At 38.6% G+C, this 12793-nt stretch overlaps 2 protein-coding genes across 7 annotated transcripts in view; one reads left to right on the top strand and one right to left on the bottom strand.

Moving 5' to 3' along the window:
• The window catches only part of tle2b (TLE family member 2, transcriptional corepressor b), a 96123-nt gene extending 93085 nt beyond the window's left edge, over positions 1-3038 (top strand). For all 3 annotated transcript variants that reach the window (XM_028443645.1, XM_028443648.1, XM_028443647.1), the window contains exon 20: positions 617-3038. In XM_028443645.1, the coding sequence (XP_028299446.1) occupies positions 617-724 (108 nt within the window). In that variant the 3' untranslated portion in view covers positions 725-3038. The remainder of the gene's footprint in view (positions 1-616) is intronic.
• An 8696-nt stretch (positions 3039-11734) lies between these two features.
• tle2a (TLE family member 2, transcriptional corepressor a) overlaps positions 11735-12793 on the bottom strand; it is a 50433-nt gene continuing 49374 nt past the window's right edge. For all 4 annotated transcript variants that reach the window (XM_028443984.1, XM_028443987.1, XM_028443985.1 and 1 more), the window contains exons 19-20: positions 12666-12742; positions 11735-12541 (exon numbers count right to left, since the gene is read on the bottom strand). In XM_028443984.1, the coding sequence (XP_028299785.1) occupies positions 12434-12541; positions 12666-12742 (185 nt within the window). In that variant the 3' untranslated portion in view covers positions 11735-12433. The remainder of the gene's footprint in view (positions 12542-12665; positions 12743-12793) is intronic.

Here is a 12793-nt window from a genome sequence, read left to right on the forward strand (position 1 = left end):
AACAACAAAACAGAAGATGCTATTTACGCGCATCTGTACTGTAACTGTCACTGGTTTTTATCAACTGGGCCAAAGCAACCCATCAGTCATAAAGTACACCAGAAATATCTAACTATTTTCCAGCTACTATTTTGTATGTTTTTTTTAACTCGTCTTTAGCCTGTCATCACATTCCACCCTCCCAATCAGTTTATCTCACAATGAGAAATCTAGTAGGAAATGGACACTCGCCAGTGGGAGTGTGTGGGACGAGAGGGAGTAAGATAAATGATGACTCAGCAGAATGGGAGATAAAGGAGGGAGCAGGGAGCTTTAGATGATGTAAAGCCTGGGGCTCAGGTCTGAGTTTCAGACACTGAGGTGAAAAGGGAAAAGCAAAGAAACACGAAGGTGTGCGTCGCGCTAACTGCAAACTTGTCGTCAACGAAGCTGCTGAGCTACGAGGAAAGAGGAAAAAAATAGAGCTCCACCTGGGAGCTGTTTGGAAATAATTACCGACGGTTTTGAAATGCAAATGCGTCTTGTACGATTTGGTGATTTAAGTGATGAGTCACATTGTTTCTAACGTCTCGATCCATCCATCATCGCTTCCTCTCTCTCTTTCTTTCATTTCTAGTCGAAGGAGTCATCATCCGTGCTGAGCTGTGACGTCTCCCCAGACGATAAGTACATAGTGACGGGCTCTGGGGACAAGAAGGCCACTGTGTACGAGGTGGTGTACTGAGAGACTGCAACCCACTCCCACTCCAGCAACCACAACTCTGAGTCTATTCTCCCTCAACATACACCCTTCTTTACTTTATGTTTTTTTTTTTATATATATATTATTTAACTGTGATATAAGCTACTGTGGAGGCTCTTTTCACGTCAAGTTCATGGATGATAGCAAAACAAGCGAGGCAGACGAGGAAGCAGCAAGATAAGAAAGACAAAGAGAAGGGCAGCGGAGCATGAAGATAACATTGGGAGGAGAGAGAGAGAGACAGGAAGGAGAAAGGAAGAGAAAAGGAGGAGCAAGGCAGGGTAATTAGGGTTGTTTCCTGATTAAGAGTTGGGTGAAAGGGAAGCCCCCCCCCCCCCCCCCCAGAGGAGAGAGGCAGCCAGGAGCACTGAGACCACACAATCGATTCATTAGGCCCACAGCGCACGCCTTAATGAGGCTGACAGCGCAGCTCCATCTCCCCAGTGAGAGATGTCAGGAACTGGTACCAAGGCAGCAACTTTCACATATCCACACACATGCACACACACGCACACCGCCCAAAGGTTGCCAAATGAAAAGAGAAACACAAAAACACATAGAGCACCCAATTAAACACATTCCCCAGCACATTCTCCATGCCACTGCTTAATATGTGTCTAAAAAGCAGAGAAATCAATGGGATTTCTCCCAAACACAAGCAGCACTCTGCTATTAAAGGTGCTGTCAGCAGGACGGAAGTGTAGCGTTTCAGCGTCACCGTAAACACACACACACGCTCTCATCAGCAGCCATAAGACAGCAACTAATCCAATATATTTCAAACACAATTGTTTTCATTAAAGATGATGGTTTGGTGTTTTAACACAGTCCAAAGCTTTCTATTTCTGCCGAGTGTTCAACGCACGCTGGCTAAATATCCATGTTTTTTTTCCACTTTCTTACCAAGAAGGATTGGTTGAGTCATTGTTAGCCTGTGCTAGCTTAACTCACAGGAGCTAATCAGTTAGCATGTTAACAGCTGCTCAAACAACCATAAATCAATCATAAATGTGCCATTTTCTGTTTATTTGGTGTGTAAAAAAAAAAAAGTACTAACATTTTAAAAGCAAAGCTAAACAAGCTAGCAGATTTTTTTCAGACATTTCTGATTGTCTATCACTAATATCCACTGGCATCTTTGAAAGGAGTATAAGTTTTATACAAAGCTTTTTATAGAAGGAAGAATAATATGGACTAAATGACAATTTTTAGATATGCTAGCAGATTAATACTTCATCCTGCTAATGCTTTAGCATTACATCACTAATTGCCTTTTTAAGCTTTTGGAAAATAGCATGAAACCTCAGACAGGATATTATGATCATTATTATTATTATCAATGATACTATCATTAAGGTTAAATGCCATTATTAGCGTATATACTGTTAGCTCATGTCAGATGTTTCATCCAGTCTGTCTTCTAAAGGAATAGTTTTGGTTTATTTGCTAAACATAGCCAAGTTCATCTTCCCTGACACAAGAGAAGGATCTAATGTCTAATTGTTGGCGAGAAAACGAATGGGAACAAAGCGAAGACAACAATTCAAAAGTGGCTTTACGTTTGGAACCCTCCTTGTAATATACTCCCAAACAGCAGGCAAAACTGTATATCAAAGCTTTCTGCTTCATGCACCCCAATAAGACAGAAAAGGCTCAAGATTTTCCTATTATTCATTTCAGTATTTCATATTTCAGTATTTTTTTTTTATAAATCGTGGTTGCTTGTCATGTAATGAAATGTATTATTGGGATTTGGGGGAGGATTAACGTTCACACATGGGAAATCCAGGCTGCAGAACACTTTTTTAACCATTTTTTTTAAAAATCATTTGTGTTGGTTGGAGGTGGACAAACATTATTCATTTTCAAGAAAATGTAGCTTTTTTTTTGTCCTGTTTTTATGTTTCCCCTTGATAGAAAGTGTACCGTTTTCAGACCTTTGTGTTCCTGTAACAGCAGGTGTTGTGTTGGCAATTTGCTCACTAGCGTCACATCCAATGTATTTTACATAAAGGGGTGAATTTTAGTTCCACTGCATCAGAAAAAAAAGGCTTCAATAACAGTTACACAATTATTCAGTAGACTGGAAATGTACAATGGTTTTACATTAAATATCAACTATAGTGTGAATATGTGGCCTGAACTTTTATAACTATACAACATTTATTTGTTCTGCTCATGCTTTTTAAAAGCCAAGGATTTGCTTTCACACACTGTCTTCTCTTCTCATACGTTTCCCATGTGCTGTACAAGAAATATTATGTGTGGAAAACAAACATACCTGTGTTCAACCTTTCTGGGGTGTGTCGTGTCTTTCATTTTTTTTTATCCTAATGGTATTAGTTAAAGATGTACTGAACTCTTACATCAGTAATCTGTTATCCACTCACACAAACAGCACAATAACATCAGCATGGACACGTTTAACATAAAAATCAAGTAAAGTGTTAATACCGACAAATGCTGGGGTTGTTAATGGCCACCACTGCTACACTTAGAGGAGAATGATAGTGATCACAGACTAAATTTATCTATAAAGCAGGAGTGTCAAAGTCATTTTTATTTGACATAAAGCGGGCTACAAATTTCAGATAGGAAAAATGGACAAATTCAACAATATTGTGCCCTAGTTTGCACTTTCAGATATAAATTATTTTAGTATTATTTTGACACTGTAACTTGTTTTATGTCCTGCTGCCAGGACACACTTGTAAAAGAGATTAATCTCTATGTAGACTAAATAATGACGATAATCATATATATAAGTATGTAACAACAATATCCTTGATTTTTTTTTTTTTTTCTGAGGAATTTTAAGATATTGTTGATGAAAAAAAAAGATTCAGTTTAGGGATGCACCGAATATTGAAAAAAAAAAAAAAAAAAAAATTAAATTAAAAACACATTTGGCCTTCGGTTTAGTGAGTTAAAAGCAAGGCCGAATAGTAGCGTGTGACGCAATGACGCAATCAAACAACGTATAGTGATTTTGAGTCGGAAAAAAAAAAGTGAGTCGGGACAGTGCGTGAGCATTCTGCAGGAGAGCAGCAGCAGCAGCAGCACCTCCTTTCCCCACACAAACACAGCCAGACTCTCTCTTTTCAGCTTACCGCTCTCCGCCACGAATCCGTAAACATCCCAATCGTTTCCTCCTTACACTACACCGGGGTGTCGCTGCATAGGCTGGTGTAGCATTAGCAAGGAGTGCTAACAGCTGATGTGTGTAAACAGTGGGTCTGTGGCTCCAAGCAGTGACTCCCAACACGATCGGCAGCTGAAAAAGTAGTGCAGTAGTGCAGTCTGCATTGACATATATGGCAATAAAGTATAATATATATTCTATATTAAACCGCAGTGTTTGTTTTAGCTGTTGGGTAGTTGGAGAGGGAGGAGCTCACCTTCGAGGAGGCGTGTTTAGTGACGTCACCTACCAACGTGGGCAAAATACAACTCGCCTGTTTAAAGCTGACTTTTTACAAAATGTGAGGAATTAGTTAAAGATGTACTGAACTCTTACATCAGTAATCTGTTATCCACTCACACAAACAGCACAATAACATCAGCATGGACACGTTTAACATAAAAATCAAGTAAAGTGTTAATACCGACAAATGCTGGGGTTGTTAATGGCTACCACTGCTACACTTAGAGGACAATGATAGTGATCACGGACTAAATTTATCTATAAAGCAGGAGTGTCAAAGTCATTTTTATTTGACATAAAGCGGGCGACAAATTTCAGATAGGAAAAATGGACAAATTCAACAATATTGTGCCCTAGTTTGCACTTTCAGATATAAATTATTTTTAGTATTATTTTGACACTGTAACTTGTTTTATGTCCTGCTGCCAGGACACACTTGTAAAAGAGATTAATCTCAATGTAGACTAAATAAAGGCTAATGAAAATCATATATATAAGTATGTAACAACAATATCCTTGATTTTTTTTTTTTTTTCTGAGGAATTTTAAGATATTGTTGATGAAAAAAAAAGATTCAGTTTAGGGATGCACCGAATATTGCAAAAAAAAAAAAAAAAAAAATTAAATTAAAAACACATTTGGCCTTCGGTTTAGTGAGTTAAAAGCAAGGCCGAATAGTAGCGTGTGACGCAATGACGCAATCAAACAACGTATAGTGATTTTGAGTCGGAAAAAAAAAAGTGAGTCGGGACAGTGCGTGAGCATTCTGCAGGAGAGCAGCAGCAGCAGCAGCACCTCCTTTCCCCACACAAACACAGCCAGACTCTCTCTTTTCAGCTTACCGCTCTCCGCCACGAATCCGTAAACATCCCAATCGTTTCCTCCTTACACTACACCGGGGTGTCGCTGCATAGGCTGGTGTAGCATTAGCAAGGAGTGCTAACAGCTGATGTGTGTAAACAGTGGGTCTGTGGCTCCAAGCAGTGACTCCCAACACGATCGGCAGCTGAAAAAGTAGTGCAGTAGTGCAGTCTGCATTGACATATATGGCAATAAAGTATAATATATATTCTATATTAAACCGCAGTGTTTGTTTTAGCTGTTGGGTAGTTGGAGAGGGAGGAGCTCACCTTCGAGGAGGCGTGTTTAGTGACGTCACCTACCAACGTGGGCAAAATACAACTCGCCTGTTTAAAGCTGACTTTTTACAAAATGTGAGGAATTAGTTAAAGATGTACTGAACTCTTACATCAGTAATCTGTTATCCACTCACACAAACAGCACAATAACATCAGCATGGACACGTTTAACATAAAAATCAAGTAAAGTGTTAATACCGACAAATGCTGGGGTTGTTAATGGCTACCACTGCTACACTTAGAGGACAATGATAGTGATCACAGACTAAATTTATCTATAAAGCAGGAGTGTCAAAGTCATTTTTATTTGACATAAAGCGGGCGACAAATTTCAGATAGGAAAAATGGACAAATTCAACAATATTGTGCCCTAGTTTGCACTTTCAGATATAAATTATTTTTAGTATTATTTTGACACTGTAACTTGTTTTATGTCCTGCTGCCAGGACACACTTGTAAAAGAGATTAATCTCAATGTAGACTAAATAAAGGCTAATGAAAATCATATATATAAGTATGTAACAACAATATCCTTGATTTTTTTTTTTTTTTCTGAGGAATTTTAAGATATTGTTGATGAAAAAAAAGATTCAGTTTAGGGATGCACCGAATATTGCAAAAAAAAATAATTAATTAATTAAATTAAAAACACATTCGGCCTTCGGTTTAGTGAGTTAAAAGCAAGGCCGAATAGTAGCGTGTGACGCAATGACGCAATCAAACAACGTATAGTGATTTTGAGTCGGAAAAAAAAAAGTGAGTCGGGACAGTGCGTGAGCATTCTGCAGGAGAGCAGCAGCAGCAGCAGCACCTCCTTTCCCCACACAAACACAGCCAGACTCTCTCTTTTCAGCTTACCGCTCTCCGCCACGAATCCGTAAACATCCCAATCGTTTCCTCCTTACACTACACCGGGGTGTCGCTGCATAGGCTGGTGTAGCATTAGCAAGGAGTGCTAACAGCTGATGTGTGTAAACAGTGGGTCTGTGGCTCCAAGCAGTGACTCCCAACACGATCGGCAGCTGAAAAAGTAGTGCAGTAGTGCAGTCTGCATTGACATATATGGCAATAAAGTATAATATATATTCTATATTAAACCGCAGTGTTTGTTTTAGCTGTTGGGTAGTTGGAGAGGGAGGAGCTCACCTTCGAGGAGGCGTGTTTAGTGACGTCACCTACCAACGTGGGCAAAATACAACTCGCCTGTTTAAAGCTGACTTTTTACAAAATGTGAGGAATTAGTTAAAGATGTACTGAACTCTTACATCAGTAATCTGTTATCCACTCACACAAACAGCACAATAACATCAGCATGGACACGTTTAACATAAAAATCAAGTAAAGTGTTAATACCGACAAATGCTGGGGTTGTTAATGGCTACCACTGCTACACTTAGAGGACAATGATAGTGATCACAGACTAAATTTATCTATAAAGCAGGAGTGTCAAAGTCATTTTTATTTGACATAAAGCGGGCGACAAATTTCAGATAGGAAAAATGGACAAATTCAACAATATTGTGCCCTAGTTTGCACTTTCAGATATAAATTATTTTTAGTATTATTTTGACACTGTAACTTGTTTTATGTCCTGCTGCCAGGACACACTTGTAAAAGAGATTAATCTCAATGTAGACTAAATAAAGGCTAATGAAAATCATATATATAAGTATGTAACAACAATATCCTTGATTTTTTTTTTTTTTTTCTGAGGAATTTTAAGATATTGTTGATGAAAAAAAAGATTCAGTTTAGGGATGCACCGAATATTGCAAAAAAAAAAAATTAATTAATTAAATTAAAAACACATTCGGCCTTCGGTTTAGTGAGTTAAAAGCAAGGCAGAATAGTAGCGTGTGACGCAATGACGCAATCAAACAACGTATAGTGATTTTGAGTCGGAAAAAAAAAAGTGACAGTGCGTGAGCATTCTGCAGGAGAGCAGCAGCAGCAGCAGCACCTCCTTTCCCCACACAAACACAGCCAGACTCTCTCTTTTCAGCTTACCGCTCTCCGCCACGAATCCGTAAACATCCCAATCGTTTCCTCCTTACACTACACCGGGGTGTCGCTGCATAGGCTGGTGTAGCATTAGCAAGGAGTGCTAACAGCTGATGTGTGTAAACAGTGGGTCTGTGGCTCCAAGCAGTGACTCCCAACACGATCGGCAGCTGAAAAAGTAGTGCAGTAGTGCAGTCTGCATTGACATATATGGCAATAAAGTATAATATATATTCTATATTAAACCGCAGTGTTTGTTTTAGCTGTTGGGTAGTTGGAGAGGGAGGAGCTCACCTTCGAGGAGGCGTGTTTAGTGACGTCACCTACCAACGTGGGCAAAATACAACTCGCCTGTTTAAAGCTGACTTTTTACAAAATGTGAGGAATCAGAACTTTTTCAACTTTGTCCCTCAGAGGCTAAAGGTATGTATATCACTATCAAAACCATTATAAAGTGATTTTTTTCATCATACCTCCCCTTTAATGCACTTTAAGTTTTTTTTGTTTTTGTTTTTTTGGAATGCATGTTTGGTTTTATTTGAAGGGCTAATATAAATGAAAATACTTAGTTGTGCTTTTTTTGAAAAGCAAAGGCTACTGGAATATCTAAAAAATATTCAATAAACATTTACTTTCTTTAAAAAAAATATCTAAAAATGTATTATTGGCTATTTATGCACTTTTTTTAAAAAAATAATGAAAAACTTAACAACCGCATTCGATATTTGGCCAAGCGTTTATATTTTATCCGGCTTCGGCCACAAATTTTCATTTCGGTGCATCCCTAATTTCTTTCCAAAATTTTTGATCAACAATGACAAAGTTGTGTGATATAGAGACGTGAAAATTGCAAAACCCTGAAAATATTGTGGAGTTTTATTTAATTTGTACTAGTTTTATATATATATATAACTAAATTATTTGGTTATCTACACGCAACAATTTTCTCTGATTGTGGACCAAATTGGATGCTCTAAAGCAGGGGTTCTCAACTGGTCTCACCCTGGAATCCACATTTTGCCACAGTCATTAAATCACATCTCACTTTTTTTTTCTTCTTCTTTTTTTTTAGAATTTAACCAACCAATTTCAGTTTTTCAAAAATAGCTTTTGAAAACACACATATATAATCTTTTTTAAATCATAAATCCATACATTTTCCAGTGCAACATGTATTTCACAGCAAGAAAAGTTTCTTTAAAAATACTTTGGGAATTTTACTTTTCATGGCCCCCTAGTTGAGAATAGGTGCTTTAAAGGGCCGGATTTAGCCCTCAGGCCTCAAGTTGGACTGTGAAGTCAGAAATAAAGAAAAATATTATTGGCAATAACAAAGTGGAGAAGAATACAGACTGGATCAGATAAGAACCATATGGTTGTGTTTAAGCATGTGTGTAGACTAGAGTGGAAATGAAAACAATAAAAAAATATATATCTTTTTTTTTTAAAACAGACCTGAACTCACATTACAATAACCAATGAACTAAACTCTCTCAAAACAAAATCATTCAATACTCGAAAGCACAACCTCAAGATCTTAGCTTGTTTTGGGGTTTTTTTTCCTATTAGCTAACAGTATTGATCTAATGGGCTGAAATGAGCTTTGTACCCCCAATATTTATACTGACAATGATTACTTTAACCCAAAATTTAATAATATGGGATTCTAGAATGCATGCATTCTCCACACTGTTCCAATAAGATGCATGGTGAAGCTACTCATACCATTAAACAATTCTAATGTCTATACAAAGTTTGTTTTGTTTGTTTTTTTACACAGTTGTATTAAAAAGTCACTACCTGCTAATGGCTTACTAATTAAAAAGTTAATTTGGTAAAAACTTCTAAACAAACAAACAAGTGAAAGTGAAAAGCTTAGCGTACTCATCTAGTTTCTCTACATCTAACCTCCCCACATAACCTTATCTATACACAAAGATCCCAAAAGCCTTTTCAGGCAGAGCTCCCATCAAAGACATTGCCACTTAGAACAGGGTTTGAAACCTTCACCTTGATTAAGCAATCAAAATGAAACTAAAGCTTTGGCTCATCTGTATGCAGGAATCATTCTAGACAGAAGGAAAATTCAGCCCTTGTTTTCCACTCACGGTCGTCGTCTGTTGATCAGATAAAGCTTTGTCTGCAGTAATTACCACACTCACAATCACAGAAGCAGCTCTCCTGGGAATCGCTGCTATTATAATCCTTCCTGCTGCACGTCACCTTTGTCAAACACACACACACACACACAAGGACAACATCGTACAAATACACAACTGTACAGCTGCATTATTTACAATGCGCTGCAGTCACAGGAGAAGTGAGAAGCGTGCAGTTCTCATGATGTAGGTTTGAGTCCCAGGAGAAGCTTTGTGTTCTCTCTGATGTTTCCATCCCACTAGAACCCAACAGATACGTCACTCTCTTCTTCTTCTTTTTACAAATCTGTTTCGACAGGGTAATGTTTCTGACAGCTCGCATTCAAAAACAAATCTAACACATTCTTTGTTGAAATCTCAATTCAGACCTACATCCAGCTGTGTATGAAACTCAAACCCACGCAAGCTTCAGCTGAAACGTTAGCGTCCTCCATCGCTTCATTTTCAATGGTAGGAACACCTTCAGGTACTTCAGAGAGAGTTGAAAACTGTTTGGTTGTAGTGGTTGGTACGTTTTCTTGTGCTTCCTCGCAGCAAGGAAGCCGTAAATCCTGTGGAGTTGGAGTGTGGAGTTTGCATGTTCTCCCAGAGTCTAAAAACACATGTTTGTGTTGAGTGGAGTGTGCAAAAGTGCCCTTACAAGTGATGGCAGTGCAATAAAGCACGTGCACCAAATGTGAGCTACAATAGGCTTTTATCATATTCTATGATGTTGTTTCCTGACATCAAACAGATGCTTTTCACCAGACAAAAACCATTGGAAGATTAAATACAAATAGTGGGAGGACATTTTTTCGACTGATGGATTTTAAACAGCTCCCGCCATGTTGTTTGAAGTTTAGAGTAAAAGGCCAGGACGTGATGCTGGAAGAGCCAATCCAAACCACTTTCTCTAAGGCAGTGGTTCTCAACTTTGTCAGCATGCAACCCCCAAAATAAAAGGGCCAGAGTGCGGGGACCCCCACTCTACCTAAAGGTGGTTGAACACAGACATGAACATTGGAGAAGTCATGTGGAGACAGGGTCATCTATAAGTGGGAATAAAGGGGAGCAAAATGATGGTTGTTCTATGAATCTGTGATAACCACATTTATTTATTTATCTGAATAATATCCACTGTTATCCAGGAAGTTTATTATTCGTCTCATAGTATATAGGCTCAGTGGTAGAGTGGTCCTCCAGTAACCGAAGGGTTGGGGGTTCGAATTCCGCCCTATCCAAGTCATTGTTGCTGTTTCCTTGGGCAAGGCATTTTACCCACATTGCCTCGTATGAATGGGTATGAATTGTGCATGAATGTTGGTGGTGGTCAGAGGGGCCGTAGGCACAAAATAGTAGCCACGCTTCTGTCAATATGTCCCAGGGCAACTGTGGCTACATTGTAGCTTGCCATCGCAAGTATGACTGATTTGAGTGACTGGTGTGAATGAACAATTGTTTCAGTAACGCCTTTTGAGTCTTCTCAAAAAAAGCAGTATATAAATCCAAGCCATCATTTTTATTAATAGTCATCTTAAAGATGTAAATCCAGAGAATAAAATGGGTTAAAAGTGACCAAAAATGGTGGAAAAGGTGGTGAAATGGGATTTTAAAAACCACAGAAATTGGTTAAAAGTTGCAAATTAGAGTGCCCAAAAATGGAGAAAAAGTGGTAAAAAATGGTTCAAAGTATTAAAATTGACTTACAAGAGGTAGAAAAAAGAAGTATGAACAATGAGTTCACTGGCAAATAATGGGCATGACAGGTTAAAAGTGACAATTATGGGTCATATGCAACATTAGGTGGAAAAAGTGTTTCAAAGGGTTTAAGTTCTGAAAATGTCTTAAAAGTGGAAAAAATGTGTAGATAAGGCATTGAAATTTGATGGAGATGTGGCAGAAATGGGAGCAATGTAGCAAAAATGCATTAAAAGGAGCCAAAAAAAGACTAGAAAAAGTTATGAAAATAGGTTAAAATAAGTTTGGTGTAGTTGCAGAAAAAGGGTAAAAATAAGCAAATATGGGCTCAAATTGCTTAAAAAAATATTTTTCTTGAAGGCATCTGGCGACTCCCGCCCAGTGTCTCGTGACACTTAGAGCAAGGTTGAGAACCCCTGCTCTAAGGAATGCTGGGAGCTGTTGTATCTGTCCTACAAACACTTTTGCATCAACATCAAAAAGAAAAAACCTTAAGGGATTTTTTTTTTTTATCGTGTGTCTCTTTTTAAGGCTTCTACCTCACACACGGTCACGCATCAAACCATTCCACACATTAAGTCTTTGTTTGCCTTTAGAGAACTTTATTTGCACGTCCATATAGATCAAAGTTCATGATGCAGTTGTAAGCCTGCCTGTATGTGCCCCTAACAAATACAACAGAAAGAACTCTTGCTGTTCACATTGTGATGTTTGGATAGCGTCAATATCCCCTCACCACCTGCTGCCCAATAGAGCAGCATGATGTATGTGTGCGTGTGTGTGTGTGTGTGTGTGTGTGTGTGTGTGTGTGTGTGTGTGTGTGTATACTGAGGTGGACTCAGGCACAGAGTATGGAGTGTATTTTTCCACCAGGCGTTCGTCCTCTCAGTGTGGTCCGACAGTTTTCAAAAAATTCAAAGGCTAAAAAAATATGTTTATTCACTAATTTCTTGTTTACTACAGAGGTTTCACTTTATTTAAAAAAAAAAAAAAAAAAAAAAAAAAAGAGGAAAAATGAAGAAACAAAACAAAAAAAGATCTTTGGAGGAGTCTCACAACTGCGCAGCTATCGACTAAACGTTCTTCTCAGAGCAATAAAACCAGAGTCTGTAGTTTTTCCAGAGATGTGACTTTCAGCCTCCTTGCTTCTCTTTCACAAACGCAAACAAAACAACAAAGTCGAGTGTCTTGTTTTCCGTTCCACCCACGCTCTGTACAGTCATTGGTGCCGGAGGGAGCCGTGGCTCCGCCCACTGGGTATAGATTTTTTAATTCTGGGCCAATCAAGAGTTCAGTAAATGACTTCGTATACTGTTGCTTTCTTGTCTCCGGAGCCGGTGACGATAAACTGGTCGTCAGGGGAGATGTCGCAGCTGAGAACTGACGACGACTCTTTAGACTGAAGAGGAGATGAGGAGAGGGTCATATTAGCTGCTAATAACCAGGATCCACACTGATTGGATGATTAAACATGCATACAAAACCTATGGTAAAGACTTGAAGCAGTTTATTATTGGACTGACCTGGAATATGCTGGATCCATAAGGTGTCCGCCATGCATTCAGGAGGTTATCTTTGCCCGTGCTTACAAACCATTTACCTACAGAACGAAACACAGAAGATACGCTCTGAGGACAGGACACATATTGAA

The sequence above is a fragment of the Gouania willdenowi genome, chromosome 4 (genome assembly GCF_900634775.1).
Source record: "Gouania willdenowi chromosome 4, fGouWil2.1, whole genome shotgun sequence".
Lineage (NCBI taxonomy): Eukaryota > Metazoa > Chordata > Actinopteri > Blenniiformes > Gobiesocidae > Gouania > Gouania willdenowi.